Source organism: Zingiber officinale, chromosome 5A, assembly GCF_018446385.1.
Source record: "Zingiber officinale cultivar Zhangliang chromosome 5A, Zo_v1.1, whole genome shotgun sequence".
Taxonomy (NCBI): Eukaryota; Viridiplantae; Streptophyta; class Magnoliopsida; order Zingiberales; family Zingiberaceae; genus Zingiber; species Zingiber officinale.
This window is the reverse complement of record NC_055994.1, coordinates 142,512,761-142,526,986: the sequence shown is the minus strand read 5'-3', so window position 1 is coordinate 142,526,986 and position 14,226 is coordinate 142,512,761. Positions and strand designations below refer to the sequence as shown.

Below are 14,226 nucleotides of genomic sequence, written 5' to 3'. Positions count from 1 at the left end.
AACTGACGACCTGGGGTTTACCCCGCCATGCGCCTATAGCCTGTGTACCTGTATGAACCTCCCTCCATATCCGTGGGACCAACACTAAGAAGACTATTAAGGTAACAAATCTATTTTTTTTATAAAGGGTAAGGTTGGGATTGAAATTGTTGAGTCAACGAATTTAGAAGTTGCATACGATACAATTGATAACAAGTACATATATAATCCAGCTTACATGCATGACTCATTGACTAGTCAAGGTTAATGCTCAAGGAGGTAGGAACTTACACCGTGGAGACTCATGTAATAAGGACGTTGGATATTTTCAAACATGAACTATTAGTGATGTTGGAATGTCATGTTAGGATTTATTTGTGCTGGAATGATTCTCTCCTAGTTTGTCTACCAGTACATTCAAAAGTGTCAATCTATGAGGTTTTCGCTATCCCGATAAAATCGTTCCAACATTGGAGCGGTTACTCTACTTGTAATGACAAACTCTCAGGGGACGTTTGATTTGGAGGAGTAAAAGTGAGCAATGAAAATAACAGTACTAAAATTAATTGGATCAAAGGCATGGATACTTAAATAATAGTACTTCCAGAATTTACTGGTTGATTTTTTTTTTTTTTTTTTTTTTTGAATTTAGGGTCTGAAAGAAATTTGAAAAGAATGTGTGCTAAATTATAATAATAAAAAGGCACTGAAGAAATTGTGTGGGCCAAATGGCCAATATTTTTACGATCCAATACATTAAGGAGATAAGCCTTCCTGCTTCGCTGCCGCTCCTGTACCTTCTCCCTGCCATGGCTTCCGCTGCAGCAGCCATCTCCGCCGCTCTCTCCTCTCTCTCCCTCCACCCTCCCTCCCGCCGTTCTCATCTCTTCAATACTCCACTTTTCTCCTCCTCCTCCTCTATCCGCTTCCATACCGTCCCCAAATTAGCCGCCTCGCCCAAAGATGATATAGACACTTCCTTCTTCGACAACGTCGACCCGAACTCTGAAATCACATTCGATCCCCCCGTCCCACCTGAGGGCTACGTCCCTCCTCCTGCCTTCGACGAGCTTCCCCCGGAGTCCGAGGAGGCCATCGCCGCCGCCTATGAGGAGATCTACGGTCCCGCCTACAGCGGCGAATCCGTGCTCGGGAATGACATCTATGTCATGGACGCTAAGCTCAAGAAGGCTAGCGGGCTTCTCGGCCGCAACAAACGGGAGAAGCCCAATGATGGCTTCGACGAGAGGGTCGTCCAGGTGAGAAGGGTCACCAAGGTTGTCAAGGGAGGTAAAAAGCTCTCCTTTAGAGCCATCGTAGTGATCGGAGACAAGAAAGGGCACGTTGGCGTCGGGGTAGGGAAGGCAAAAGAAGTGGTGGATGCCATCTTTAAGTCCGCTGTGAACGCTCGGAGGAACATTGTGACGGTGCCAATGACCAAGTATTTGACCTTTCCCCACAGGTAATTACAGTTCAGCTCGTATACTTATTGGTTGGAAATAGTAATTTTATGCTATAGTATCTTACTCGTTGGTTATTTAACCGGAATCATAAGTAATTTGGCTAGAATCGCACGAGAAAATAAAGAAAATCCAGTTCTGTTTAGTCGAAGCTTATCACACAATATCCTTCATATGTTAAGAGTGCCACTGTCAAAGAAATTTTAGGATGACCAAAGCAACTGATGCTTGGCAGTCTTGGTCACTATTTGCAATCTTATGAAAGACATACATCATGAAATTCACATTAAGTTAATGCTTTTTCAGAAAGAGGACTACTCCAATCATGTGTACTTTATACAGATTATGTGATGAATTAATGTTCTTTCTTTCTTGGCATAACTTTGATCATTCACTTAACTTATAACATAATCTTTGACATGGAATCACAAATAAGGCCCTGAAGCTATGTGTTAAGTAGGGAAGGATGGATTTAGCAAATACAATAGTATTTTTGTTATGCCTTCCTCCTGGAGGTTTGAGCTACTGTACACTGTGGAAAGAGGAATGAAGAAAGGGGTTGTTGGCACGTCGGATTTGACATCAGAAGAGAAGAAATTTGTTCCATTCAATTTTGGGAAGGATGAGAAAATGAATTAACTTTCATAATTTGTCCTTTCCCTAACTTTACACCAAGTAAACGAGGGGAACTATATCAACTCTCATGCAATTCATCCTTTCCTTCATCAGTCATTTAAGATAGATAGGGAAACCTGCATCTGGTGTTCTCCAACCTGATTGCAAAACACTATGAAAGTCTCTTGGCTCTTTCAGTTACACTAGAATCCTTATATAGTTTATCATAAGCCTTTGAGACTCAAAAATGAATTGGTTCTGAGTCAAGGTTTAAATTATCATTTTGTGCCAATTTTAAGTTTGTAGCTTAAATGTTACAATTTCAATCTTAATCCAAGCTTCAACACATATCCAAGCTTGTCAAGATGAGTTTCTATTGGTCTTAATCCTATGATACTTGGCTTATTTACTCTTTAAAACAAAGGTATTATAGTTAGGAAATTAATAATTAAAATTTTGTTATATTATACAGCTTTAGTACTTCTAAAGTATCTCAAGATAATGACTTTTACTTATTTAATACTCTTTCAATTAAGGTTGGTGTAAATTAGAGTATTAATTGGATAATTGAATTAAAAATGATTAATGTTCATTTTTACTCCAGTGTTTGTGAATTCATATAAGCTTTAATCCTAAAATCTACCTCTACTTGTTTCCTAATAATAGCAATTGATAAGAATTTTGGGAAAACAAATAATATATATTATTTAAATTCATCTTAATGCATGCCGATAGGATGATACTTAGATGTAGAAGACCATGCTAATTAGTTTGGATTTTAATGATTTATTAGAATGCTTGTACTCTAATGCCTAGTGCGATGTAAGATTTCAAAAGATGTTCAATGATGTATTTATATGTAAAATCTTCCTCCTCTCATGCTATCATCACACAATTAAACAATTGTCTCCTATATTTGTGCAGCAAAGATGAGATCAGGGTTTTCAATAACCATTGAAAATTGATTGTTATAGTTGAATCCCAATATACATAAAATTGATTAATTAGTCTCTCTTTTTAATTCAGATATATATTTATTACAATCACGTTGTTGCTTGGTGGGCTTCATCAGATTCAAGAAAAATTAGACTTAACTTACCATTTTACATATTGAACCCAAAGCCAATGACCAACTCGATCAAGAAAAAGAGGTCCGACACAACATGAAACATCCAAGTATCCTATAGTTGGATGAGATAGTTAAATAAGCTGAACAGTTTGTTAGAAACCTACCTGGGATAGATTTTGTTTTTCTTTGTAAAGTGTCTGTAATGTCAAATCCTGTACTATTGCATCTATTTAACGAGTTAATGTTGGAGTTCTGTGGTTCTTATGCCATGTCTTTCAATCATTGTGTTTTGTTATGCCTAAAATTAGCATCTGATTTGTTGTTCTAATTGTTCACTGCTGTAGATCGGATGGAGATTATGGAGCAGCAAAAGTGATGCTGCGGCCTGCTTCACCTGGAACTGGTGTTATCGCCGGTGGCGCTGTTAGAATCGTGCTGGAAATGGCCGGTGTAGAGAATGCTCTGGGAAAGCAACTGGGAAGCAAAAACGCACTGAACAATGCAAGGGCAACAGTTACTGCAGTGATGAAGATGAGACAGTTACGAGAGGTGGCTCTTGAACGAGGAATTCCAATGGAAGAACTGTGGCAGTGAAATTTCATTATGCAAAATTTGCTTTGTCATCCAACTGAAGTCGCTTATGTGAACGATTTTCCTTAAAATACATGGTTTTCGGTTTCGGTACATGATTTTCCCTTCGTGCAACATTTCATCTATGAATTGACTTGAATCACACTTTAGTCTGCTTCAGACTCCACCACCCCCTGGATATTGCATCCCTAATTCCATTGTTTAAAAATTTACTAAATTAGTTATATGAATTAAATAAATAAGTTAACTAATTAATTAATCTCATTATCTCTGTTCGATTGATGCATCTGCATGCATGAAGGATCCATTCGGTTCACCTTCAAGTAAGCACGCAAGTGCACTTGCAACCATCTTTGGTATTCATAAATTTCCAAATCTAGCTCTTGGATTCAGGTTTTCCCCACCGGTTCTTCCCATTGGGAGGCCGTTTAGTATTGTGATTTACCTCCCTTCTGTGAGATGATGTTGAGGCGGACAGTAGAGAGGTGCCAGTTTTACGAAAAGGGCTGTCCTATCCTACATAAGGAAGTCCTAAATGTCCTCTAATTCACCTACGCTACTTACCCATCCGCTTCAGAAAATTGGATTCATCACCACACCACCTTAACCTGTTGCCTAAACCTCGTCAATAACATCAGTTTACAAAATTCAATCACCTTTAACATGTCAGAACCTCATCCCTTACTAAGAATTTAATCCTCCTTAAGAATTTAATCCTCCTTGACTTTCTATCACTTCCAAGCATCTAGTTACCTGTTCACTTGCCTGATCAACTATCTAACATTCAATTCTCCATGACATGCCAAGACTTACAATTACATGCTTAACATTCAATCCTCCACAACACTTATATACCTAACATTTAATTTTCTATGACTTATTAGGACTTGTGTTATCACCAAATCTCTAATCAATTGTGACTCACATGATTAGAAGGTATCTAATTGGCTAGAGGGGTAGGAATCAATTCCTGATGAGTACATTTCTTTAAAAAAAAATTCCTCTCATCCTCTAGCCATTTGGCGTTGGGCTATAAGCTGACATCATGATTTATTTCCTTTCGCATAATCTTGGGATAAGCTTTGAGAGACGTCTAGGGTGAGTATAATCACCATTTGCAATAATTATGATTCATATTATTTATCTCCCTTCTGATGATCTTGGGGCGGGGTATTAAGGCAGCGTAATCACCTTTTGCCCGATTATAACTCACATAGACTTTCAAATAGTTAAGTGTAGTTGGCCAACCTCGACTCACCCAAATAGTTTGTGTTTGATCAACCTCAACTTACTTTAACTTTTCTACTGTAAAATATCTAATTAATATAAACATATTTATATATTATTCAACAATTAAATACATTAATTAAACATCAAAATTCAATACGAAACTAATCAACTTTGACTATGGTTGATCACGTACCGTTCTATCAAAATTCAATCAGGATATAGATACCACCATCCAACGAGATGAAGTAAAAAACGGAAAATGAATCTTGTGACAGCAAGATGAATCTCCTCATAATGGAAAAAGGAAAGATACTACTAGAATTGGGCCTTAAATGAATTAAATGCTTGTACATGCTTTTAATCTTCTTAATTATCAAGAAAATACACTCTTAATTATCTTTTAATCTTCCTTTATTGTACATGCTTCATATGCCGAGACTTTTTGAGTTTTATGCGTGCAAATATATATAGGCACTCAAAAATAGTGATAGGATTTCTTAAATGATTAAGCTCTTTCATTTTGCATAAAAAAAAAAAAATCCTTTTTTATCAATTATATACACAGTGTCTTAATTGATCTCTAACAACTGTTCCACTATTTTGGAAGTGGTGATTTCTATAAATAAGTTTAACAGCACAATTACCATGCATTCTAATCTCCTTAAGAATCTTCTAAAGGCACAATGCACATTTAATTTGTACTGTGTATACATTTAATTATGTGATCACCAATCAAATTAAACTCATCTACAATTTCATTAACAAAATTTTCATTCAGTTAGTGATTCTCTTTACAATTTTCTATTAGTCACAAGTCCCAGTGTGCCATGCAAGAGGTTCCAAGCAGATGAAATATATGAAATCAACTTAGTCCTCTTTGTATTAAAATGAAGGCTAATGCTCAAGCATTTGGGGTTAATTCAGCTGATTGAATGAACAATAGGTTTTACAATGACATGTGAGAGGGAAAAAATAGAAAAAAAAAATTATAAAAAAATAAAGAATGAATCCCAGATAAAAATTAAACCCTCTGGCTGAAATCAATGGATCTCAAGAGCAAGAACAAATGCCCTGAGGCTACAAGCCAGCTGAATAACTTCATTGGATTCCTTACCCCATCCAAGGAATGCTGTTGAGAGGAGTTAATTGAGCCATTCTGACGAGGGGCAATGCTCGTCCGGAGGCTCGATAAGGCCACAAGCGGCTGCCAGATGTTGCGTTGTCGTTCCATCTTCGCCTTCCTAATGTGTTTTAGCTCCTGACGGATCACTGTACGGATGGATCTCAAGTATGAAGCCATATCATGGTCTCTAGACACTGTTCCTTCTGAGCCGTAAGCAGAGCTGTCGCTCAGGATCTCAAGAGGATGAGGAGAATTGATGAACGCTGACAATGCTGCCTGCAATAGCCTCTTAGAATCTGAATTCAAGGACGATGAACCTCCCAGGACGTAGAGGCCTGTATCTGGTGGAAGAAGGTGGTGGTGTGGTGAAAATTTTTCTTCAGGTTGTAGGATCAAAAGACTCCCCATAGGAGCATATAGCAGTTTCTGTTAAGAAAATAATTGAAAAAGAATTAGTAACAGATGGATCATGCAAATTATACCCGGGCTTGGTTTCAATTATAGTGATAAAATAATCCACTAAAAACAGTCATCCTAGCACTTAAGACTCACACTAGTACAAAATCAGTGAAACACATTTACCCTTCACACAAAAGTCTTTGCCCCATGTTCATTGATGTGGAGCAACGTTACCCTCGTATGAAAATCATGTGTCACACAATTACAAGTGATGCCTTGAACTATAGAAATTCTATACTGAACTAAAGGAATTGTTTGTATGCAACTCTAAGGTAAGAATTCTATAGACGACGCTATAGAGCAGACCAAAGATATGATTAGAAAGGTAGGGAGCCTACATGATTTTGACGCTAACGTTCATTATCACCTTAGGCCATTCATATGGCATCATGTTGCCATTTAGTACCACAGTTGGGCATATTATCAGGGCTAACTGGTTAAAAACTCAAGATGTATTTAATTGATCGATAATTGGGAAACCTCCAAGAAAGAATACAGAAGCTATATAAAGAGCATTGGTTAGGTACGATGGATTTAAACAGAGAAAACATGATAACTGAGAACCTACCTGGTTCATCAGACATGGATGATGCCGGAAATTTCCATTAATAGCCTTTAGAATGTTGGCAACATTATCAGGGTAGTGGCATGCAAATGCTCGGGGAACAATATCCCTATGAATTGATATGGCTTGGACATGCTTTGTGGGCAAACCCAATTTGTGGAGCAAATGATTACCACCACACATGACATACGGGGAGCCAAAAGTTACAACGGGCAGTAAGGATGAGGCTTGTACTTCTCCACGTATTACCAGCATTAAGCTCAGAAGCAATGCAACACTTCCACCGAGAGAATGGCCAGTGAAGCGCAGAGTTGCAGAATCACCATAAAACTTTATGTAAGCTCTGATTTCAGGCAACATTTGTTGGTAAATTCCTTTTGCAACTTCATAAATTCCTCGGTGTACGAGCACATCTTGATCCTAAATCAAACAAGGAACAAATTTAATAGGCACAATAGGCATGAAACTAAATGCTTGAAAGTATTTTATCAATGGAAAAATTTAGTTAGATTTAGAAGGTTGAAACATGCATCATTTTTCTTTTCAGATGAAAGTTTCAGGCATGTAATTTCCTGATTGATCTCAATTTGTTGATAAAAATTTCTGTCAAACTCTTAATAGATGATAATTCATATCCAATGCAATCTACGAATGCAATTTAAAAAACTAGGTTTAAAGTAAAATGTTTAAAGTTGGAGAAGCAATTCCAACTACAATTAGGAAGTTTAAATTTTAAGCTTTAAAAGTTTGTTATAGTCATTATTGTTTTTATTGGGTATTATCGTTTTCTACAAACCAGCTAAAATAATTAGCAGTCTTAGTTGCATTAGTCTTTTTATCATTTGATAAAGGGGTTCTTGCTCATCTAATTAATTCTACAGTTTAATAAAAAAAATTTCCTCTTAGTGAGCTTTTATGATGTGAATTTGGATTCTGTGTGATTGATTTTATTTCTTGTTGTGTGAGATAATTGTTCCCCTGCTGAGTCATCTATCCTATCCACAGAGAACTGAGAATTGCATATGATCCACAAATGAGAATCCATGACTACTAAACATTGCTTTATATGAATTACCTCAAACTGGATAGGCTCAAACAGAAGATTTGCTTGCCAAGAAGCCAGTGTTTCAGAACCCTAAAGAACAAAAAAAGAAAGGAATTTATACCCAATAAGTTTTTAGTTGAATTCATGAGAAAAAAAGAGTTAGACATGTTATGTGATACGAAAGAGATAACCTACTTGAACTACAAAATATCTAGTACTGCTTCTCATGTCATCACATATGTACCAACCACAAGGTGAACTCTTGGCTGAATTCAAGTCCTTTGCAACTGCATCTTTCATCTCCTCCTTTCCAGCAACCACGGCAGTAACTGAATTTGTAGTGGCGATGAAAGATACTTCTTTGATACTTATACCTTTTCCTTCATTTTGTTTGCTTGCTTCAGTTGAATTTTTCCTTGATTTCTGTTGAATTGAACTGAAAGGAAGGATGCCCTTTGTCCTGGATTGCAAATAGGAGGCAGCAGAAGCTGCAATGCGGTAGGCAGCAAAATCATTCAACCCAGTAACTGTTTCACCTTTCTGATTATCATTGTTCTGTTCTTCACTGTTGACTTCTTTCAATTTTTCATCTTGAATAGGTGTTGGATCTTCAACAGTAGTTGATGATTCACCTCTTATATCAAATGAAGAGGCCACAAATCGCAAACCATAGCATTTAAGGAGGCCTTTTTGCTGCATAAGTACAAAAAAAAAATCCCATTAAAAAGAACTCATGATCTCATAATTTGAAATATAGACTCCAGAAACCAAACATTCAATATTCATGCAGGAATGTCTTGTTCATGGAAGTGCATATCCAGGACAAATAACTACTGAACAAATAAGAGCGATGAAGGCATGGACCGACAAAATTCTGTCAACAAGGAAATACATGCCCATGACAAATAGTTGCCAAATTAAATAGAGAGATGAAGGCAGTTAGATGTCTCCATAATATGCCAAAGCTCAGTTTTTCCATGTCAAAGGGTCTCACAGCAACAATGAATTAGACACGGGATTACTTATCGTGTTTACAGTTAAAAAAAAGGTTATCCACCCATCATACATAGCTTTTCTCTGATATTAAACCCTTAAGCTACAGACAATGCATATTTACGCATAGCAATTCAAAACCTAAGTAAGCTTCGATCGCAATGAACTTCAAAAAAAGAATGTAAAAGTTGATGGAAAATTTACAGCATGGAATTGCAAAGTTAGGCAACGCCAAACTTTGTGGCGATAAATTTTTTTTTTTAAAAGAACAAGAATGGAGAAATGGAGAATCATAGGCACTCAACCAATATATCTTTACATGAAAAAAAAAACCCAACCTTTATCTTTGGAATATCATAGGCAAGGCTGCTGAGCATAGCCACCTTCCCGAAGAGTAGCGCCTCCCTGGATGTTACTCTTCGGAGGAGGCGCGAGAAGGACTCAGTGTCGAATTCCATCCTGTCCGCCACTTGGCCAGGGTTGGCGCATCCTTGGCAACTCTGGACGCAATCTTGCCCCACGCACAACTCCTCCTCCTCCACCTCCTCCGAGTAGCCTGTCGCCTTATCCTGTTTCCCCGCCCAGATCAACCCCACTCTTAGTATGTTCTGTACCCAACTGACCCTTTGTGTTTCGGTGGCCGTTTCATGCTCCTCCGCATCTTCCTTGTCCTCCGCATCTTCCTTATCCTCCGCTTTACTTTCCTTTCCCACCCCCGGCCCTTGGCTCCTGGGCCACAACCACATCGTCCTAATCGGAAACACGTACGACTGCCTCGACGGCATCGAAGAAGAAGCGGAAGTCGACGATGTCTCCGTCGCGCTCTTGCCGCCTACCGCGCTGGCTCGCGGCGCCAAAGAAGCAACTTCGTGTCGATGGCGGAATGTGGCATCGCAGGTAAGAGCGATTCCCGGCGACGGCACTCGAACGGCTTTCATCCACCTCGTACCGTCCATTTTCTCACCGCTCCCCACCCGAACCCCCTGAAAGTCTCCGACTTTACCCTCAAAACCGGTGCGACCTTGATTTTTCTCAAGTTTTATCGAAGGATGAGCGCGGTTAAAAGGAAACACCAGACGGCCTGTAAGAAAAGACGCAACTTTTGCTCTCCCGACGATGCTCTATCGACTTCAATGCTTGCAGCTCCGGCAGCCAAATATTTGAAGACGCGATTGGAAACTTGCGCGCCACCTAACCCAAAAATATAGGAAGGCAAGCTGCCGCGGCCGCGGCCGCTGCCGACTATGGAGGCGGAAAAGGCGCGGATGGATATGCGGAACACGTCACCTCTGGGGACCGACCGAGATCGATAAGCAGAACGCGTCACGGCCTGGACACGCCGATGGCGATGCCGATGGCGCGATGCTTGAATAGGGTTCGAAGGTTAACCAAATTCACCCGCTTTTTGTAGACTGTTGCGTTGTTGTATTCTACCTTTCTTCTCGTAGTCTCCGCCGTGCGCTGGCTTTTGTTGGTTGGGTCAAAACGTTGCTTCTTTTTATTTTGTACACGTTTCTTTGTTTTTTAAAAAAAAATGCAAAATAAATAATTTAATATTATTTTTTATTTATTTTCGTGACTTGTAGGCAACTACTTCGGAAATTGAGTGTTGATTGATCAGACTTATTTCCCTTACTCTATCAATATATAAAATAAATAAATTTTTAATGATGATAGATTTGAGTTATTAATATTTGTGAATAAAACATTAAAAAAAACATTGGACAGACAAAATTATTTATTAATTTATTTTTGTTCCTTTAATTTTAGTTTTATATTCAAAAACCCTTAAGAGTGAATCATTGAATATATAGATTGGACAATCCAGAGGGAAGAGTAAATAAACTAGGACTTAGTTTATATCCTTATTTATAGTCTATTAAAATTCTTCTTTACTAGATGGGAATCAAGTATAACGTGCAAGTAATTTTTTTTATCTTAAAATGAAATAATCAAATAAGTCTAGAAGAGAGAAGAATTACTAAGAGTTTGTTAAAAAACAGCCTTTGTTTTAGGGGGGAAATCAAAAACACGTCCCTTTATTTTCAAATCATAAAGAACGCACAACTTTAATTTTTTTTAATTAAAAGAGTGTTCATTCATGTTCTACCATGTGCATACCCAAATTTCCTCCAATATTATTCTTTCTATGATCTTCCGCCTAATTTTTAAATTAGTCAGATGTGTTGTAACTGCTACAATGAATCTGATACCTAATGTTCAAAAATATTTATATTATAATAGTTATGATTTTATAATTACTACAACACGATTTAATCACTATTGTAAAGACTGAAAAATATTATAAGAGCATCCGCAACGCTAATGCGTTATAACATTCATCATCTCATCAAAAGATATGGGGTCCACTGCCACATATTTATTATAACAACATATCTCTTTTACTCACATCCCTTTTAACATTAATGATCCTGTCGGGAAGCTGAGGAGACGAACCTGCCGGAATGACGTGTCTGGAAGGTTGACCGCATCCCCATGACCCGGTTGATGATCTGTCCGCTGCGTTGACCGAGTCGTCTGAATTCCTCCGGGCAACTGTACCTGCAGCAGTGACCGGGTTGCCCCGGTCTCTGGTACCTCGGTGCTCGAGGCGAATCCCACGAATATATAAGTAGCCGAACACTAATAACAGAATAGTGAAATAAATGCAAGAAAGGTACGATAACGTACCCTAGCCCCGGGGGACGCCCTCGGATGGATGGATGAACTAATTGCGGCGCTGATCGAGTCGTTGTGGCTCTGATAGTAGATAAATGTCCGCCCGGTGAGTAACTGACTCCAATGACTCGGCGCCGGACGCGATATAGATCCGTAGGACGATGCACTGTCCGACTAAGCCTCGGCTCGCAGACCATAATACAATAACGGCACGAAGGCCGGGATACAACAACGGCACGAAGGCCGAACACGCTCTCGGCTCGCAGGCCGGAATATATGCATAATACGATACCTGAGCACTCGGACGGCTGTGACTTTGAGGATAACGACGGCTGACAGGCGATGCCGGTGGCTGCGACAATGGTTGCTAGAGATGACGGCACTAGACGCCGAAGGCGCTGGCTGCCCAAGGCAGCTGGGGCAGTGCCCACCAGTGGTAGCGTTGGCTGCCGGATGCGACAGTTGTCATTGAGGGCGAATAAAGGCGGCGATTGCCGCTAAGGGCGGCTACTACCGCTGGGACGGCGCGAACTGCCGGAGGCAGTGTCCACTAAGGGCGACGCTGGTTGTGCTCTGAGGCGCTGTCGGCGTGGAGAAGAGAGACGGGGACGAGGAGAACCTGAGGTTCGGCTGCTGGCCGTAACAAGGGCGGCGGTCTGTTCATGGAGGCTTACCGACGAGGAAGGAGAGGAGTGAGAAGAGCGCTGGTGGCAACCAGCGATGGCACCGGCGAGGCGCCGGAGAGGATAAGGAAGATGGTTTCTTTTTCCCTTGTGCGGCGGCAGAACCCCCAAAAACCCCTCTTTTTTCTTCTTCCTTTCACGACCTGTGAACAGTGCTTAAAAGCACTCCAAACCCTCAATGCGCCCAAAAGACAAAAATGCCCTTATCCCTCTCCTTAATCCCTCCCTTGCCCCCACTATCTCCGGATCACAAGCCTCCCCTTCAAGTCTAGTCGAAGGAGGCGTGAGTCCGATTGACTGGACAGTCTATTGCAAAGAATTGAACCGCTCTCGATGTCAAAGCCAAATCGCTGAACCAATAATATAATGTCGCTCGAGCGGTCGCTATAATAGTGGTGTCGTAGGAGATGGTAATGATACCGAGCGGACCAAGTCTGTAATCGGACCAATGCCGAGTGCGCAGCCGCGAAGATACCGACCGGACGATCGAAGTGCTATCGATCGGATGGATAGATGCTAGACGGACGCTGTCGTGCAAGCGATCGAAATGATGCCGATCGGATGGATAGATGCTAGACGGACGCTGTCGTGCGAGCGATCGAAATGATGCCGATCGGATGGATAGATGCTAGACGGATGCTGTCGTGCGAGCGATCGAAATGATGCCGATCGGATGGATAGATGCTAGACGGACGCTGTCGTGCGAGCGATCGAAATGATGTCGATCGGATGGATATATGCTAGACGGACGCTGTCGTGCGAGCGATCGAAATGATGTCGATCGGATGGATAGATGCTAGACAGACGCTGTCGTGCGAGCGATCAAAATAATGCCGATCGGATGGATATATGCTAGACGGACGCTGTCGTGCGAGCGATCGAAATGATGCCGATCGGATGGCAATGAAAGTGCTGACTGCGCAGCCTCAAGAATAGTCCACGGGCGATCGTAAGGTGCCACCCAGCAATCGAGTGAACTAAATGGAATGATGCCGAGTGACCGCATCACTCGTGAGTCGATCGGAAGTGTAGCCCGTGAATCGAAGGCTCGTGGAGGCGAAAGTCACGAGCCGAACGGGCGCATAACCTATATTCTGGTTTGAAACTAGTAGAGATACTCTTTGTTCGCGACCATCGGAGATAGCTCGACCCCGATCGGGGGAGATAAGAAATACGATATGCTGATAAGCTGGCTCGAGACCAGTGATAATCGCTCGACCCCGAACGGGGGAGATAGAATATCTGAAGCTGGTCCGAGACCAGTGGCGACCGCTCGACCCCGAACGGGGGAGATAGAATATCTGATAACTAGTCCATGCAGCGGTCTTCAAGCCGGGGTTTTTATAGTCACCGGTTCGACTCTACGGTTTAACGTCTGGGCTAGACGGTCTTCAAGCCGGGATTTTTATAGTCGCCGGTTCGACTCTACGGTTTAACGTCTGGGCTAGACGGTCTTCAAGCCGGGGTTTTTATAGTCGCCGGTTCGACTCTACGGTTTAACGTCTGGGCTAGACGGTCTTCAAGCCGGGGTTTTTATAGTCGCCGGTTCGACTCTACGGTTTAACGTCTGGGCTAGACGGTCTTCAAGCCGGGGTTTTTATAGTCGCCGGTTCGACTCTACGGTTTAACGTCTGGGCTAGACGGTCTTCAAGCCGGGGTTTTTATAGTCGCCGGTTCGACTCTACGGTTTAACGTATGGGCTAGACGGTCCTGAGGGCTAATTCAAACCCGGCCG

At 41.0% G+C, this 14,226-nt stretch overlaps 2 protein-coding genes across 2 annotated transcripts; one reads left to right on the top strand and one right to left on the bottom strand.

Moving 5' to 3' along the window:
- Positions 1-701: 701 nt before the first annotated feature.
- LOC121982176 (30S ribosomal protein S5, chloroplastic-like) lies at positions 702-3,807 on the top strand. Its single transcript, XM_042535125.1, has 2 exons — positions 702-1,441; positions 3,468-3,807. Exons 1-2 carry the CDS (start codon positions 708-710, stop codon positions 3,715-3,717), a joined length of 984 nt encoding a protein of 327 aa, XP_042391059.1. The 5' UTR covers positions 702-707; the 3' UTR covers positions 3,718-3,807.
- Positions 3,808-5,798: 1,991 nt separating this feature from the next.
- Positions 5,799-10,495, bottom strand: LOC121982175 (phospholipase A1 PLIP2, chloroplastic-like). Its single transcript, XM_042535124.1, has 5 exons — positions 9,468-10,495; positions 8,332-8,829; positions 8,167-8,226; positions 7,095-7,511; positions 5,799-6,493 (listed from the first exon to the last, which is right to left on the bottom strand). Exons 1-5 carry the CDS (start codon positions 10,083-10,085, stop codon positions 5,966-5,968), a joined length of 2,121 nt encoding a protein of 706 aa, XP_042391058.1. The 5' UTR covers positions 10,086-10,495; the 3' UTR covers positions 5,799-5,965.
- Positions 10,496-14,226: the final 3,731 nt, after the last annotated feature.

What these genes read in the sequence shown, in the direction of transcription:
- LOC121982176 (XM_042535125.1), top strand. Translation starts at nt 708, where the DNA reads ATGGCCAATATTTTTACGATCCAATACATTAAGGAGATAAGCCTTCCT. An exon ending in TATTTGACCTTTCCCCACAG is followed by an intron (nt 1,442 to 3,467) that starts GTAATTACAGTT and finishes TCACTGCTGTAG; the next exon opens with ATCGGATGGAGATTATGGAG.
- LOC121982175 (XM_042535124.1), bottom strand. Translation starts at nt 10,085, where the DNA reads ATGGACGGTACGAGGTGGATGAAAGCCGTTCGAGTGCCGTCGCCGGGA. An exon ending in ATGATATTCCAAAGATAAAG is followed by an intron (nt 8,830 to 9,467) that starts GTTGGGTTTTTT and finishes GTACTTATGCAG; the next exon opens with CAAAAAGGCCTCCTTAAATG. An exon ending in CTAGATATTTTGTAGTTCAA is followed by an intron (nt 8,227 to 8,331) that starts GTAGGTTATCTC and finishes TTTGTTCTTTAG; the next exon opens with GGTTCTGAAACACTGGCTTC.